The 15,115-nt window shown below is 35.4% G+C and overlaps 2 protein-coding genes across 3 annotated transcripts; both read left to right on the top strand.

The window, feature by feature from the left end:
* Positions 1–274: 274 nt before the first annotated feature.
* On the top strand, positions 275–7,715 carry LOC100266192 (DNA polymerase eta). 2 transcript variants are annotated; one of them, XM_010650952.3, is made up of 14 exons: positions 275–643; positions 895–1,015; positions 1,098–1,209; positions 1,305–1,472; positions 2,913–3,077; positions 3,199–3,302; positions 3,524–3,643; positions 4,199–4,322; positions 4,683–4,796; positions 4,915–5,130; positions 5,627–5,735; positions 5,832–5,962; positions 6,696–6,804; positions 6,896–7,715. In XM_010650952.3, exons 1-14 carry the CDS (start codon positions 568–570, stop codon positions 7,546–7,548), a joined length of 2,322 nt encoding a protein of 773 aa, XP_010649254.1. In that variant the 5' UTR covers positions 275–567; the 3' UTR covers positions 7,549–7,715. The 2 variants fall into 2 exon arrangements, with proteins under 2 accessions (XP_010649254.1, XP_019078047.1); XM_019222502.2 differs by lacking the exons at positions 275–643; positions 1,098–1,209 and having other exon boundaries at positions 919–1,015.
* A 1,575-nt stretch (positions 7,716–9,290) lies between these two features.
* On the top strand, positions 9,291–14,537 carry LOC100249255 (haloacid dehalogenase-like hydrolase domain-containing-like). The gene is made up of 4 exons (XM_002273903.5): positions 9,291–9,416; positions 12,851–13,242; positions 13,548–13,754; positions 14,040–14,537. Exons 2-4 carry the CDS (start codon positions 12,985–12,987, stop codon positions 14,325–14,327), a joined length of 753 nt encoding a protein of 250 aa, XP_002273939.1. The 5' UTR covers positions 9,291–9,416; positions 12,851–12,984; the 3' UTR covers positions 14,328–14,537.
* The last annotated feature ends 578 nt before the right edge of the window (positions 14,538–15,115 follow it).

Genomic DNA, 15,115 nt, shown 5'->3' with positions numbered 1-15,115 from the left:
TTTTCACAAGTTTGTGTTAAGTAGAATTAGGTTTGAATTAAATTCATGTTAACCTATATATTTCATTTAATAAATAGATAGTTCTTGGATTATTCTGTTAGGTATTATATTTTTAACGCAATGAACATAATTTCCATTCTATTCCCAAGATTAGACAAGTGCAAATTTTCGGACATTCAAGAAAACATATGAATCAGTTGTAATAGTCCAGTAATACCTCTTCATATATAGCATTACAAGAAGCCATTTCAGCAGATTGCCAAAATCTACTGTGACATATTCCAGTTGTTCCAACGATGGTCACAATTGCTAAGATTCTCAAAAGAAATGGGGCGGTAATTGAGAAAAGTAGGAAGACATTTCCTTCTGATATAAGTCTTCATATGTCTTTTTGACAGAGATGGATTGCATATCTAATAGAAAAGTTCAAAAGTTTTCAACAGAGTTTGAAGTAGGCTTGAAGCAATTGAAACGGCGTCGTTCTAATGCAAATAAGAGTTGAACTGTTGAACCTCCCTCCCAAGTTTCTCAATTCAGTTTCTGAGGAGGAAAAGAAAAGAAAAGAAAATGCCAGTGGCGAAACCCGAATCGTCGGATGCGAGGATCATCGCTCACATCGACATGGACTGCTTCTATGTTCAAGGTTCACTCTCTTCTCTCTCCTCTCACTCCCTGTGTTCTGTTTATATAAGAATATTTCAGTAATTATCCCCTTTTGGGATAATTTTTTGGCTTGACAGACTGAATGATTTTTGCCCTAATTTAATTGTTAATCTGCATCCCAATTAAGCTATCACAACATGGAATTAGGGGAATCCGATTTCCATGGCGGGATAACACAAGCTATCGATGGTTAGGTTCTTTCTTAAACGCATTTGCTCTCTGTCATTGTAGTGGAGCAACGGAAGCAACCCGATTTGAGGGGTTTGCCTACCGCAGTGGTGCAGTACAACTCCTGGAAAGGCGGGGGCTTGATCGCTGTCAGCTATGAGGCGCGTAAATTTGGCGTCAAGCGGTAATATTGGAATTTATTTTATTTTTATTTTTATTTTTATTTTTGGGTAGGGGGCTTTTTTTAGCATAATTTGGTAATGCAGTTCAATGCGAGGTGATGAGGCAAAGCAAGTATGCCCGCAAATTCAGCTGGTTCAGGTCCCAGTTGCCCGTGGTAAAGCGGACTTGAACGTATACCGCAATGCCGGTTCAGAGGTTTATGGAATTCAAGTTATTGAATCTGAGTGGTTTTATATTTGGGTGCTCCTGTTGAAGGTGGAAGTTGTTTTGGATTTTGATTGAACTTGCAGGTGGTTTCTATTCTTGCAAGGAAGGGGCGATGTGAGCGGGCTTCAATTGATGAAGTGTATCTTGATCTTACTGATGCGGCAGAAGCAATGCTAGCAGAAATGCCTCCTGAGAGCTTGGAAGCAATTGATGAAGAAGCTCTTAAGTCACATGTTTTGGGGCTTAATGAGGTAGAGACAATGCTCTATTGGTTTTCAGTTTCTATAACTATTTACAGTTTTAATAATGGTAATGAAATAAATGACGATAATATGACAAGATGTGAACTTTTAGTATGTAAGAGTGTTGTCATTCTTATGTTGGAGATTATAGGGAAAGCTACAGAAGTTAAGGATATAGGAAGCTCTATATTGTGTTTCATCCAAGATTCTCTAAACCAAGTCCCTTGACATAGGTCATCATCAGCGATGTCAATTCTTTTCATTTTGTGTTTCCTCTCAGATAATTTTGGATTTTGGGTGGGATAATTTTCAAAGACAAACTGGATTTGGAATTTTAGGAGGAGGTTCCTTTGTTCCTGTTGCTTACACTTTGGTAGGAACATCATAGAAGATCTTTTGAAGTAGGAGATTGTTTGGATCTCTCATTTTCTATCTTTTACATTGGTCTTGTCATCATCTTCAAGTTGGTCATTCTTGATCTGTTGGGTTGTAAATAGTGGATGAGTGTCCATTGGTGTTGTTTTTTGCTTCCTCATATGCACCCTATGTACGTTGACTGCATCCCCTTTTCCTATTGAGCTATTTTTGCTTTAATCCTTTCCTTGCCTATCAAAAGAAAAGTTTTGGAGGCTTTGTTACTTTTTATTTTTATTAGAAACGCACTCATTGAAATGAATTAAAAAGTCCCCCCCTATATAAGACCTCAACTAGCTGGTTCCTTGATCAGCTAAGCGACATGATTTGCTAAGCAAGAAGTTTGAGAGAAAGAGCAATCCAAGTATTCAGCAATATCTACTGTTATTTTTTTAAGGTACCAATTTGACCTAAAAGCTGAGTTTTTAGATAGTGGACTATGTATACTATGCCAACATACATGGGTTAAAACCCTAGCACCTCGCCTCATGGGCAGTCTTCTTTTACACATGGGCTCAATAATGAGAAAAATAACCAGTGGGCTTTTCTTAGTGGCCCAAGACTCCTATGTTCTTCCATTGTGATTCTCTGGAATCTTGGCATATATGTATTATCTAGTAATTACCATATCTAGGAGTTATATTTATTAAGATCTACCAACCCAAAAGCTCTCAGCTCTATCACCATATTAAATAACCATTTTCTCTTAAAGCTTAAAGTTTCAGGATAACTGGTAACTTTAACATGGTATTAGAGCTGTAATTCCTAGAGATCTCTAGTTCAAACCTCTCTCTTTGTTCATTAATCTATGACTGGTTTTCTACCCCTCTAACACACAAATTGGAGGTACAAAGCTTGTTAGCCTGATATACATTATTGGCTCATTCTCTAACACGTTAAGCTTTTAGAGTAACTAATTATTTAACAATATTTGCTGCTATAAACTTTGAGTTCTAAGGGAGCTGAATCAGTGTCAGTTCCCAATTTGCATTTTACACAGCAATAACCATTAATATTTGATTTGTATTGGTTTAGGGTGGAAATGATATCAAAGAAAGTGTGAGGGTGTGGCTCTGCAGGAGTCAAGCAGATCACCGTGACAAGTTGTTAGCTTGTGGGGCCCTTATTGTTGCAGAACTTAGGATGCAAGTTTTTAGGGAGACTGAATTTACATGTTCTGCTGGCATTGCCCATAATAAGGTAGGAAGTATTTATTTTCTTTATTTCTATTTTTAGTTTTTTACTAGCATCACCTTACGAAAAGGTGCCCTTGAAAACTTGGTCATTGTATCATGAGCTCATTATATGACTTTGTTAGCAGATGTTGGCCAAATTGGCAAGTGCCATGAATAAACCTGCTCAACAAACCATTGTGCCCCTCTCATGTGTAAGAGGATTGCTTGGTTCTTTGCCTATAAAGAAAATGTAAGTTTTGGTTTTAGATAAGGTATTATGCTCATTTTGAAAATTTTAGTCTTGTGTTGAAATGCTATGACAGTTAAGATTCATGTGATTTCTCAAACTTACTTTTTATTCATTTATCATCTTGTACTTTGTGGTGGTGCATTTGTTCACCTGAGTACACTTGTACAATGGAATACAATGGAATGCATTTGTTTAATACGCTCTGAAGCAAAATATTCCAGGAAACAGCTTGGAGGAAAGCTTGGGAGTTCCTTACAAAGTGATCTTGGTGTGAACACCGTTGGAGATCTCTTGCAGTTCTCAGAGGAGAAGCTTCAAGAATGTTATGGCATAAATACTGGGTCATTCTCTATCATTGAACAAAATTCTCTTGATGTTTAACTTTTTTGGATTACAGACAATATTTTTTTTTTTATTAAGTGTATGTAATACAATTTTTTTCCAATATATTATGAAAGTTCAGAGTTTACCCATCCCTAAAATTTCCCTATAATTTCAAATTGCATAGCTTCAATTGCCTTGCTTATTTATTTATCTCACTGTTTGTCAAATTATTGCCAAATTCATGCCAACTATTGTTGTCACCCCCCTTTCTCTTAGACATTATCTTCCCAGTTTTTTTCTGGATCCTCGTGTATTTTAAGAACTAGAATTATTCTCCATCTTTTGTGCTATAGGATGTTTGTGTGACCTCTCTCCATAGTTGTAATACTTTCACACAATCTAATTGTCTCAAATTTTAAGATATTTTTAAAAAGTTTAGTGAATTATTATTTGAGTGAAGCATGTTGGGAAAGGGCTTCTAGCATCATTTGTTTCAGTGCATTTTCCATTTGCATTGTCATTCGACAATTGTCTAGATGTATTCTGATTCCTACTCTTATTTTGCACTCCAGTACTTGGTTATGGAATATTGCTAGAGGGATCAGTGGGGAAGAAGTTGAGAGTCGTCTGCTTTCTAAGAGCCATGGTTCTGGGAAGACATTTCCTGGCCCCAAGGCTCTGAAAACAATTGCTTCTGTAAGAATTTTTCTTACACTATGATGAATCTCCTAAAGAATTACATGTTGAAAGTGCTAGTGTTTTTGTATGTGTGTGTGTGTGTGTGTTAAGCAAGGATTCAGTCACAAAGGATATTTGGTAAAAGATGGAAGCTTTATTTGCTTTGCAATTTAAGTTCCTAGATGAATTTGGCCATAATAGATGTGCTTCTAAACTCTGACTTTGTGAGGGTTTTCTCATTGGGAATTGATTTATTTATATCTGGGGATCTGTCTGTGTTTTATCCCTACAAAATGCTTTGAAGTACTTATATTCCACTAACAAGGAAGTTTATGTCATTATTTGTCCCTTGCACCTGGTCTGTGGTTCTTCTTCCAGGTTGAAAACTGGCTCAATGAACTTTGTGAAGAACTGGATGAACGACTCCGTTCTGACTTGGAGCAAAACAAGAGGATTGCACACACCCTCACGTTGCATGCTAGAGCATACAAGGTCCCTATTTTTCTTCTGCACTGCTTTTGTGACTCTCTTATCTTAGGTATATTTCTTTCACCAAGCAATCTGGGTCTCTGCAGATCTTTCCATTTCTGATTATGTGTTAATGCTGCAGTCCAATGACTCGGATTCACATAAAAAATTCCCTTCTAAGTCATGTCCATTGAGGTATGGGATTGCCAAGATTCAAGAAGATGCCTTGAATTTATTTCAAGCTGGATTGCGTGAATATTTGGGATCGTGCAAAGTAAAGACTCGAGCAAATCAGTGCAGTGGATGGAGCATAACAGCTCTTTCTGTTTCTGCAAGTAAAATAGTTGCCATCCCAACTGTAAGTTTGAAGTTACTTGGTTTCTATTATTCTATTGCTGTGCAATGTTTTTGGATTCTATTGTTAATACTTCTTTAGTCTTTCTTGTCCTAGTTTAGCCTATGTGCGAGGCTAGGATGAGGATTTTATGACTATTCCCAAGCCTACACCCTACCGGCTTTCACCTGCTGGCTAAGTGAAAGATCCATTCAGGGCTTAATTGAATATTTGATTATATGCTGCCTTCACTTATTTCTTTTTGTACTGAAAAATATACTTTAGCATAGCCTTGTACTCCTTTATTAGTTATGCTGCATTAACTTGGCCAGGCTAGTGTAGTTCTCAATGTAGAAATGTGGCATGGATACATTGTGAAATAAAGTAGCTGCTACTGTAAAAGAGGCTCAGCAACATCTGTTTTTATGGTTTTGATAATATAGTTTTGAAATAACATCTTTAATGCCCTAGAGAAATTCTGTTACATCTGAGTGCATATTTGGAAAAATTCTTTTGCTAGGGAACATGTTCAATCATGAAATACTTCCATGGCCAAGACCTGTCATCCTCTTCATTAAAGCAACCACAGGACAGGTCCACTGAAGAAGCTGCATCATTATCACATTCAGGTAGTTTCCAGTCATAGCAGCTGTCACCTCTCCTTGTTATTCTTAGATTATCCATCTTCTCTTTCACAATTTAATCAGACTGGGGTGTTTATTCAGGAAGTGAGAGCTATCTGGGATTGAATCCCAGAGAAACACAAAAGCAGTTTCCTGGTGAAGAAACTAGGATAAATTATGATATGCCTAACCTGGATCAGCAGGAAAAGAAAAGAAAAATGTGGGAAGACCAGGTTTGGTACAAATTTAATTTATTTTCCCTTCAGTGATTAATTGCTTTCATGGATATTAGTATGTTACTTAAAGAATGTTTAGGCAGTTAGATATTTGCACTACCGGATTTACTACATACGGTAGATGATGGGATTTTAGGAAGTAAGTGTATATATGGAGTTTGGATCTCTTAATTGAATCCGTGTTCCAATAGAGAATGAGTTGGACAAAACTTTGTCCTTTTTCAGATGCATTCTGGTTCAATAAATGGACCAAGATGCACCTATCCTTTTAACCCACTTACATGGACATGAATTTGGGAAGGTACAGACATGCTGACCCAGAAAATTCCAAAAAAAGAAAAAAAAGAAAAAAAAAAGGGACAGGGGCCATGATGAGGACTTGGAAACAAGTACTTCTAAAAGTAATCTTGCGTAGTTTGGAATTGGCAAGAAATTTGGAAAAAATTGAACTTTTTAGATTAGTTAGCTTATTGTTTAGACAAAGGTTGCATAATTTGATGGATATTTGACTAGGCCAAATGAATCACATTTTGTAGAACAATCGCTATCCTAGGTTGGGTCATGATTTCATAAATGTGGACTCCATAAGATGCACCCTTTAGCTGATTAAGAAATGCGTACAAAAATGCTATGCAACAGTAATGCCCCTTCTACTCAATCTGCCCTCTCTAGATCATAATTGTGGCTTTTAGATTCCTGTCTTAGCTTGTTTCTCCATCTGCTGTGGCAGGGAACACCGTCAATCTTGAGATTCTTTAAGAGGCACAATCCCACTTCCTCTTTGTCTGAGCAAGAGCAAGTTGAACCCATCCAAGATACCAAAGTGTCATCATCCTCAGGTAACATCCAGAAGACCACCCCAACTTCTGGTTCCAGGACCTATCTCCCTTAAACCTTTCTACTCACCCAGGAGTCGATGCTTGGTTGCAGGTTTGTGGACTACAAGTGAGAGCTGTTCAGAAACAGGTCAAATTCAGCTGCCAAAAGAAATGATGGTTGCTGAAACTGAGTCCAATGCTAGACGCGATAGTTCAGCCGCCAAAAGAAATGATGGTTACAAGATTGATGACATCGACTGCTCTGTGATGGATGAGCTACCGCCAGAAATTCAAGAAGAAGTCCAAGCTCGGAGCTCAGAAGATCTAAATCAAGTTCAGCTGCCAAAAGAAATGATGGTTGCTGAAACTGAGTCCAATGCTAGACGCGATAGTTCAGCTGCCAAAAGAAATGATGGTTACAAGATTGATGACATCGACTGCTCTGTGATGGATGAGCTATCGCCAGAAATTCAAGAAGAAGTCCAAGCTTGGAGCTCAGAAGAACTAAATCAAGTTCAGCTGCCAAAAGAGACGATGGCTGCTGAGACTGGGCCTAACGATAGAAGGTGTAGTTTAGGCGGGGGTGCAGAAAGAAGGGAAACATGGAGTTACAAGATCGATGAGATTGACCCTTCTGTGATGGATGAGCTACCCCCAGAAATCCGAGCCGAAGTCCAAGCTTGGCTCCGGCCTCAGAAGCCGGCCAAGACAGGAAAACGAGGTTCTAGCATTGCCCACTATTTCTCACCTATGAAAAACAAATAGAAAACCCCAAGTAATCTCATCATCTACATAGTTGGTTATGCTGTATGATAATGGAGCCAGTCTTACAAAACCTAAAAATCTCTTGTTTTTCAGGTGATATCTAAACAAAATCTGTGTATGTGTACATAATATTTGTTTCACCCATGAATGTCATAACGGTTTAACTATTATGCTGTTTATGTGATTGTTATTGTTATTGTATGTTTGGTAGGAATGAATAGGAAGGGATGTTAAAAAAAAAAAAAATGATTTTCTCTTATTTGATTTTATTACGAAAAAAAAAGTTAAATATAATTAAAATTAATAAGAAATTTATATATTTTTATATAGAAGTGTTATATAATTAAAATAAGTTAAGAGTAGGATATAAAAATAATTTATTAATTTTAAATATATTTATTTATTTTTTTAAAAAAAGATTTCTTATATTCCCGACAAACATAGTTTTAATTATCATTACATGGAAATGTTGAAATTTTGATTCTTTTAATAAGATATTCTTGCTCCATTTTTCTTCTTATACGTGTCACGCACCCTTGATGTACGTCTTTCATCTCATATCAATGTTGGCCTTCTATTTATAAAAATTTGCTACAAGCATTTGTTTTGCAGTATAATAATTTATTCAAAAATAGAAAATATAATTAGTACATGCATTATCTATTTTTATATTTGATTTCTAAAATAAAATTTTATTTGAAAGCTATTTTTTAAAAATGCTTAATAAAAAATTAGGCATAATTGTAAAAGTATCTTTTGGGGAGTATGCCGTAAGTTCATAATCCAAGGACAAAAGAATCACTTTATTTGAACCCGGTGGGCGCCCCTAATTTTTAATGAGGAACCTCGGAACACGAGATTGACTCCCACAACCACAGTTTTGGAGTCTGGAGTCTGGACCCCACGACGTCGTTTTACATGTGGAGTTTAATCTCCACGCACAACCAACTGCGCGTGAGTGCACGTACTTTCTGTGTACTCCTATAAATCCAATTCCACGGGCAAACTTCCGCGGTTTTTCTGATACGTGGTTTTCGGTTCTTTTTATTTGCATTCATACCCTTACCTTTTCTCCTATTTACCCGGATTTTCCGTCTCTAAATATTTATTTTTAAATTTTTCTCTAAATATTTTTAATTTTTTTAATGATAAATTAGATAAATTTAGTATGTGTTTTAAATCAACTATTAAAAAAAATTAGTTTTTAAAATTATTGTTTAAAACAATTTTTTTGTTTATTTAAAACAACTTTTACTTATTTTTAGGAATAAAATTTTATTTGAATACTTAAATATCAAATTAGTTTTTTCAACTTATTTATTTTTCATTTTTATTATTACTTTAAAACAATCTTAAAAGTTAATTAAAAAATGCTTAAACTTTGTTTTCAATTTTATAGTTATCAAAATCCAAGTTAATTATTAAGGAACTTGGAGGACGAAAAAACAAAAAAAAAAAAAAGGAAAAATTATAGTTTGTTTGTGAAATACTTTTCTTATTTCTCTTTTATACAATATTTTCAGAAATTAAAAATATATAAAGTTTTAAGTAATTTTTGTGTTTTTTTTATCAATTTTCAATGACATGTCAAATAAAAAATTTAATATATTTTTTGTACAATATTTTTCGTGATGGAATGAAAATTATGAAAGGTTGGATAATGTGATATTATATAAAATTGTGGGGACTAGCGAAAAAAAAGACAAGATCCTCGAAATAAATACTTGGAGAAGACGTCTCGTCTGAGTGAATATATATGACACGAGATGGGGTCCAATTCCAAACCCACGAATGTGCTGCTGAAGCTAGCTCCAAAGTTGGCGATTTCCTCCGATTAAAATCGGATTTCTATCAATTTCAGCTTCCGGGTATGCTCATAAACACCTTTTTCTTTATGGGTCTTTGCTTTTTTTTTTTTTTATCTCTTCTTGTGTGCTTATTTCTGCAAAACCTGCATTTCTGCCTCCCTGTACCTACTGCTTTTCCCCTCTCTGATGCTGGTGCATTCACTTGGTTTCTGTTTTAATGCTTTGAATCTGAATTTCACATGTTTTTTTGAGAGTATATGTGTAAGTTTTAAGGGGGTTTTCTGGCTGAAAATTGATTATTTTCATAAGTGGAATGAAGTATCTACATTGTGCTGGCTTGTACTGAAATTTGAATCAAAGAGCTTAATCTCTTTCCTTTTTGAGGCACTGATAACTCTTTGACAGTTGTATATGTACACAACCCATGCCTGTTTCTTGATAATTTGGAATGAATTAAATTTGATGTTGAAAATGAATCCGATGGAGAGGTTTCTGGGTTGAAGGATTGGAGGTGTTGATGGTTGGTACGGGTTCATTGATTTACAGAATTGGGAATCTGGGCCAATAGGAATTGGATTGGGAAAAATCTGGAAATTGCTTATTTGTTGGATCAAGACACTTGGGGTTTCAAATCTCAATCTAGGAATGTAGTGTTGGAAAGGTGTATTTTGGTCTATAATTTGATGGTTTAGTTGCATGGTCTTGCAACATTTCGGGGTTAAAGAAGAATGCTTTCAAGGAGGGAATTAGGGTCGGCTACAGGCACATCAAGGAAATAGATATCAGTACCCGAAAGAGAGAATTAGAAAGGCTTTGTTTGAGAGATTCAAATCATCTGACAGATGAGAGTGAAGCATTTGTATTCTTTTGTTCAATTCAATAATCCATAAACACACAGAATGTCTTTTTTTCTTTTGAATAATTAATCCCTCTCGACAGTGAGATGAATTAATGCATATATACCTAAAAGATAATTAAGTTATCTCATGAGAGATGCTTGAGATATGAGAATTCAGATGTGATAGTTCAAGGGTTGCAGTATCTGAAAGAGATGCTTTGTGCATATTCTGCATCTAAAACTATTTTGAAGTGGGTGTTTTCTAATGCTTTATCTGTTAATCTTGTCTGAGATATGGATTCAACTTCAAGAAAGTCACCACCTTTATGACAAGGAAACATCATGAGGCCTAATGTTTCTTTTCTCTTAAAACACTTCTTTGAGGTTTAACATATTTCTTCCGAGAACTTGTCACTTGTAAACCATCATTGGTAATAACATGCACAACTAAGGAAAACATTCCTATATCTCTCCAAACTGTTCTTGCCTGAGATTATATATTGAACTTCACAGAGCAGGCTTCATGAGACAGACATGACTGGGTTATCTTTTCTAGATCTATCATCTGATTCCTCTTTTTTTCTTCCTTCTATATGCAAATAAGTTCCTCTTATGTCATAGTACTTTTGAAGGTTTCTGACCTTTTTCTTAATCACCACTAGTAGATGTGTGTACTGGCTCAAGTCCCTTGAGCAACATAGCAGATGTTTTACAGATTGTAATGATAGGACGACTAGTTATTATTGGACTTCATCTTATTCAGAAGTGAAATCCCCGTATCAATTCAACTCAATCAAGTCATTTTCCTTGACAACAGAAGGTGTTTCTCTTCTGTTGTTTTGTCAGGAAAAGCTGCTGTCTCATCTTTTGCTTGTAGATTGTTAATAAAACCGTCGATCTGATTGCCTTTTTTTATTGAACTATTTGACTGGTAATAACTCCTCTTTGTTGCTTGTTATGTCATCTTGGGTCAATTCTTATTTTCTATGAAGCTTCTGTTCTTCCCTTTTTCTAGGGTTAAAGTGTTGTCTCTTGATCAGTTTAAGCCACATTGTTGATCAACTTGAGCCATATGAACTAGTTAAGTCAGAACACTACCATTCTGCCATTTTCAGATTAGGATTACTATTTTTTTTTTTGCCAGTAGAGTATGTCTTAATTGTATTTTATCTTCTGGTTCAGCGTCACTTGTTCCAATGTGCTTGGTCAGATAGTTTGATCAGATAGCCTATCAGACAAGTGTCCAACTGATGAGTTGAGTCTGCATGCATTTTAATTTTTGCTTCATTCCTTTCCTTAATTCAATTTAGTAATTGCATTGTGTTTTCAATAGTGGAAATTGGTTTGCCCTTTCTGACCAATTAGTGTTTAAGAGGTAGGAGTTGAGAGTAGAAAAAGAGGAAAAATCTCTAGCTTTTCTGGGAATTATTTGATCACTTCGATTTCTCTCTTTTTAGATGCAAATGCTATTATTGATGTTGTGGAGACCCTTTTTGAAGATTTGGACCTGACTTGACTTAATTCTACTTTTATTTTATTTTATTTTCTCTCTCTCTCTCTCTCTACATATATGTATATATATATGGGAAAAACCAAACTAATTATAAGCTGAGTCTATGAAACTCTATGGATTAAGATTGGCCATATTGAAAATATGATTTCAATACATCTTGGGCCATTTGGTTGTGGAAGAAACTGGTAAGTGAGCTTAGGTATGATAAACAAAAGAACTTAGGAGGTGTTTGTTTTTTTTACTTAATTCTAAATGAACTTTAATGCTTGATAGTGTTAAGTATTAGATTGTTTGTTTTTTTAATATTTTATTTCTATTAAACATTAAAAAGTAAAGAAAAACCAACATGTTGCTTTTTCCATTTAGAAAAAGCCAAATGTTTCGGTTTTTTCTATTCAACAAAAAGTTTATAATAAGTCATGAAAAAGTAGAAAAACAAACAACCTAAAGTTTGAAAGCAAATTGCTTTAAGCAAAAAACTGAAAAAACAAGCGCCTTCTTAGTATATGCTTAAAACTTGGAATTCGAACACCACATTGGTGGAAGTTGTTGATGAGAAGGATGAGATCACAACCAATAAATAGGAACCAATGGGATTGTACGCCACTTGGAATCAAGGCCTTAGCTTGAAGTTATGATTAAACATGGGTTGCTTGTAGACTGTAATTAATTCATGGAAGCTTGTGAGGATGTATGGAAAAGTAGAATTAAAATGTCAAGAGAAGTCAAAGTCTAAAAGATAGAGGCCACATGAGCTTTGGTCATTACAAATGTAACATTAATCTATGAAAATGTATTACAGAAGTTTAAAACCATGGTTGGGATGCAATGCTACCTATCACAGCCTCTCTCTCCTTTCACTTTGTTTATCCGTTGGGAAACACCCAGCAACTTGACTGGGAGGGCCTTCTCAATTTGTAACATCATTATAATAAAATGCACTAAGATATAAATATTGTAGGCTATTTACCAGTAGTTTGCGATTTGACAGAGGTCTTTTGTTGTTTCTGTAATTATTTCTAACCCTAATGTGAAGGCAGTTATGTTGGATTTAAATTGTTAATTACTGTTAGCATACTCTGTTGTTTTTACTTAGAACACCTTGTTGCATTTGTAACCATGCTGTTAAATATTCAAACGCAGGGACTGTTGGATCTGTTGAAGAAGCTCGTTTTTCCATAGGTTCCCTCAGCACCTTGATGATCCTACCCAGTTTGCTGGAGTTTCCCTGATATTTTTGAGTTTGTTCAGTTCCCAGAACTTGCACCACTGCTATAATGTCAATGTTATCAAAATTACGCTGTATCACCTTCGATGTCACGGGTACACTCATAGCTTACAAAGGTGAGCTTGGTGATTACTATTGCATGGCAGCCAAATCTATTGGATTGCCATGTCCTGACTACAAAAGGGTCCACGAGGGCTTCAAACTTGCATACACAGAGATGGCAAAGAAGTATCCATGTTTTGGATATGCAGCAAAAATGCCTAACATTGTGTGGTGGAAAACTTGTGTTAGAGACTCTTTCGTCAGGGTAAGCTACATAACTTTTCCTTTAGATCTTTAGGCACAATTTATCATGATCACCAGCCTCTCCTAGTATTCCTTGCATGACACAAGGGTATAAGGACGTTAATTATTTCTTTTAAAATGTGAGAAACATGTTAGAAACGTACCTATTTTGGTTTTCAGTATTTGGGCAGTATTACCTGTCACTTTGTTATACTAATTGCAGTAAGTTTAAGAGCAAATATGGAAGAGCTGTGTCCAGGATTTTTTCGTTTAAATATTTTTTATTCTTAGCTTTGCCATGAAATGGAAATCTTGTTTTCCTGACAGGCAGGATATGATTACGATGAGGAGACATTTGAGAAGGTGTTCAGACGTATATACTCAACATTTGGTTCATCTGCACCATATACCATCTTCCCCGACTCCCAACCATTTCTCAGATGGGTACATGAAAAGGGTCTTAAAGTTGGGATCATTAGCAATGCAGAGTATCGGTATAAAGATGTCATCCTTCCTGCCTTGGGTTTGAACCAGGTAAATGGATTATTTAGTTCAACCATGTTCACTGCTCTTCATTAGACCCTCTTCAACTTAATTGAAAATAAATACAAAGCAATGGCCTATATCACCACCCTGTTTTATCCCAAAGTTGCATATATGCCATATCCCTCTGTATTGATTCATAAGGAATTATTACTTTCAAACAAGAGGGGAGGTAGATTTCAGGGTCTTTCTGGCTTCATTATCATTCTAATGAATGTCTATGCACTGAGCATGGTGAAATTCTGATGGTTTCATTCATGATGATTGGAAATTCAGGGAACCGAATGGGATTTTGGCGTGTTCTCTGGTCTTGAAGGTGTAGAGAAACCAAACCCCAGGATTTATGAGATTGCCCTTGAAAGGGCTGGAAACATTGCACCAGAAGAAGTGTTGCACATTGGTGACAGCATGCGCAAAGACTATTTGCCGGCGAAGGGTGTGGGGATGCATGCACTTCTGTTGGACAGATTTAAGACCCCCGACGCCATTGAGTGGTCCAAATCTGGCGCAACTGTGCTTCCTGATTTGGTGTCGGTGCAGGAATGGCTCACTTCACAGAACTAAACCTGCCTGCTAATGACTTCCCATCCTTTCCAAGAACTCACCCATCCTCTGTATTTTTTCCCCCTTGGACATGATCATATCATGGCTATTACTTACCAGTGGGTTTGCCCTTCTTAAGATTTGTGGGTTTTGATGGGAGAAACAGATACTATTACCATAATAGCCAAATGTTATGAGCTTGATCTTAAAGAAAGTTACAGATGTTCTTCATTCTGTTTTCTTTTGCTTTCTGCTCTATTATCATTTGAGTTTTAATGACTTGAAAGTTGAAACAATGGAGGTTGAGCTATGTTTGGATAAAAAATAAAATAAAATAAAATAAACCAAAAAAAGAGAAAAAAAAAATCCTGTCTGTTTGGCAAATGAATATCTATTTGGAATTAACATATGAAAATTTGTTTTTATGATTTGTTTTTCATAAGGGTATTACACATTTATCTATTATACCAAAGTTTTCAAAATATTTTGAATCTCGTCAATTGTTGTTTAAAACACTCTTCACAAAACAATCGAAAATATTTCAAATTGTTGCAAAAAATTACCTGTTTTCATTACAAATTCTGAAAAAATGTTTTCAATTATGTATTCTGAAAAAGGCCCTTTTAAATCTTGTACTTCAATTATCATAAAATATACGAGGAAAATAAAACACTAAAAATATTATTTACATTAAAAAGAAATAATGTTGGAAAATTTTTTGAAAATTTATTTAGTTCAAATTAATTCTAAAATTTCCCTTTTTTTTTTTTTTTCTAATTCTACTTATTTTTATAAAAGGAAAAAGGAAA

The sequence above is a fragment of the Vitis vinifera genome, chromosome 1 (assembly GCF_030704535.1).
Source record: "Vitis vinifera cultivar Pinot Noir 40024 chromosome 1, ASM3070453v1".
Lineage (NCBI taxonomy): Eukaryota > Viridiplantae > Streptophyta > Magnoliopsida > Vitales > Vitaceae > Vitis > Vitis vinifera.
The sequence above is the reverse complement of the archived record's forward strand: the minus strand, read 5'-3'. Positions and strand labels throughout refer to the sequence as shown.

Excerpts from the sequence above, each read along its gene's own strand:
- LOC100266192 (XM_010650952.3), top strand. The coding sequence starts at position 568 with ATGCCAGTGGCGAAACCCGAATCGTCGGATGCGAGGATCATCGCTCAC. Across the intron at positions 5,131-5,626 it reads AAATAGTTGCCATCCCAACT|GGAACATGTTCAATCATGAA; the intron begins GTAAGTTTGAAG and ends TTCTTTTGCTAG. Across the intron at positions 5,736-5,831 it reads TGCATCATTATCACATTCAG|GAAGTGAGAGCTATCTGGGA; the intron begins GTAGTTTCCAGT and ends GTGTTTATTCAG.
- LOC100249255 (XM_002273903.5), top strand. The coding sequence starts at position 12,985 with ATGTCAATGTTATCAAAATTACGCTGTATCACCTTCGATGTCACGGGT. Across the intron at positions 13,243-13,547 it reads TTAGAGACTCTTTCGTCAGG|GCAGGATATGATTACGATGA; the intron begins GTAAGCTACATA and ends TTTTCCTGACAG. Across the intron at positions 13,755-14,039 it reads CTGCCTTGGGTTTGAACCAG|GGAACCGAATGGGATTTTGG; the intron begins GTAAATGGATTA and ends TTGGAAATTCAG.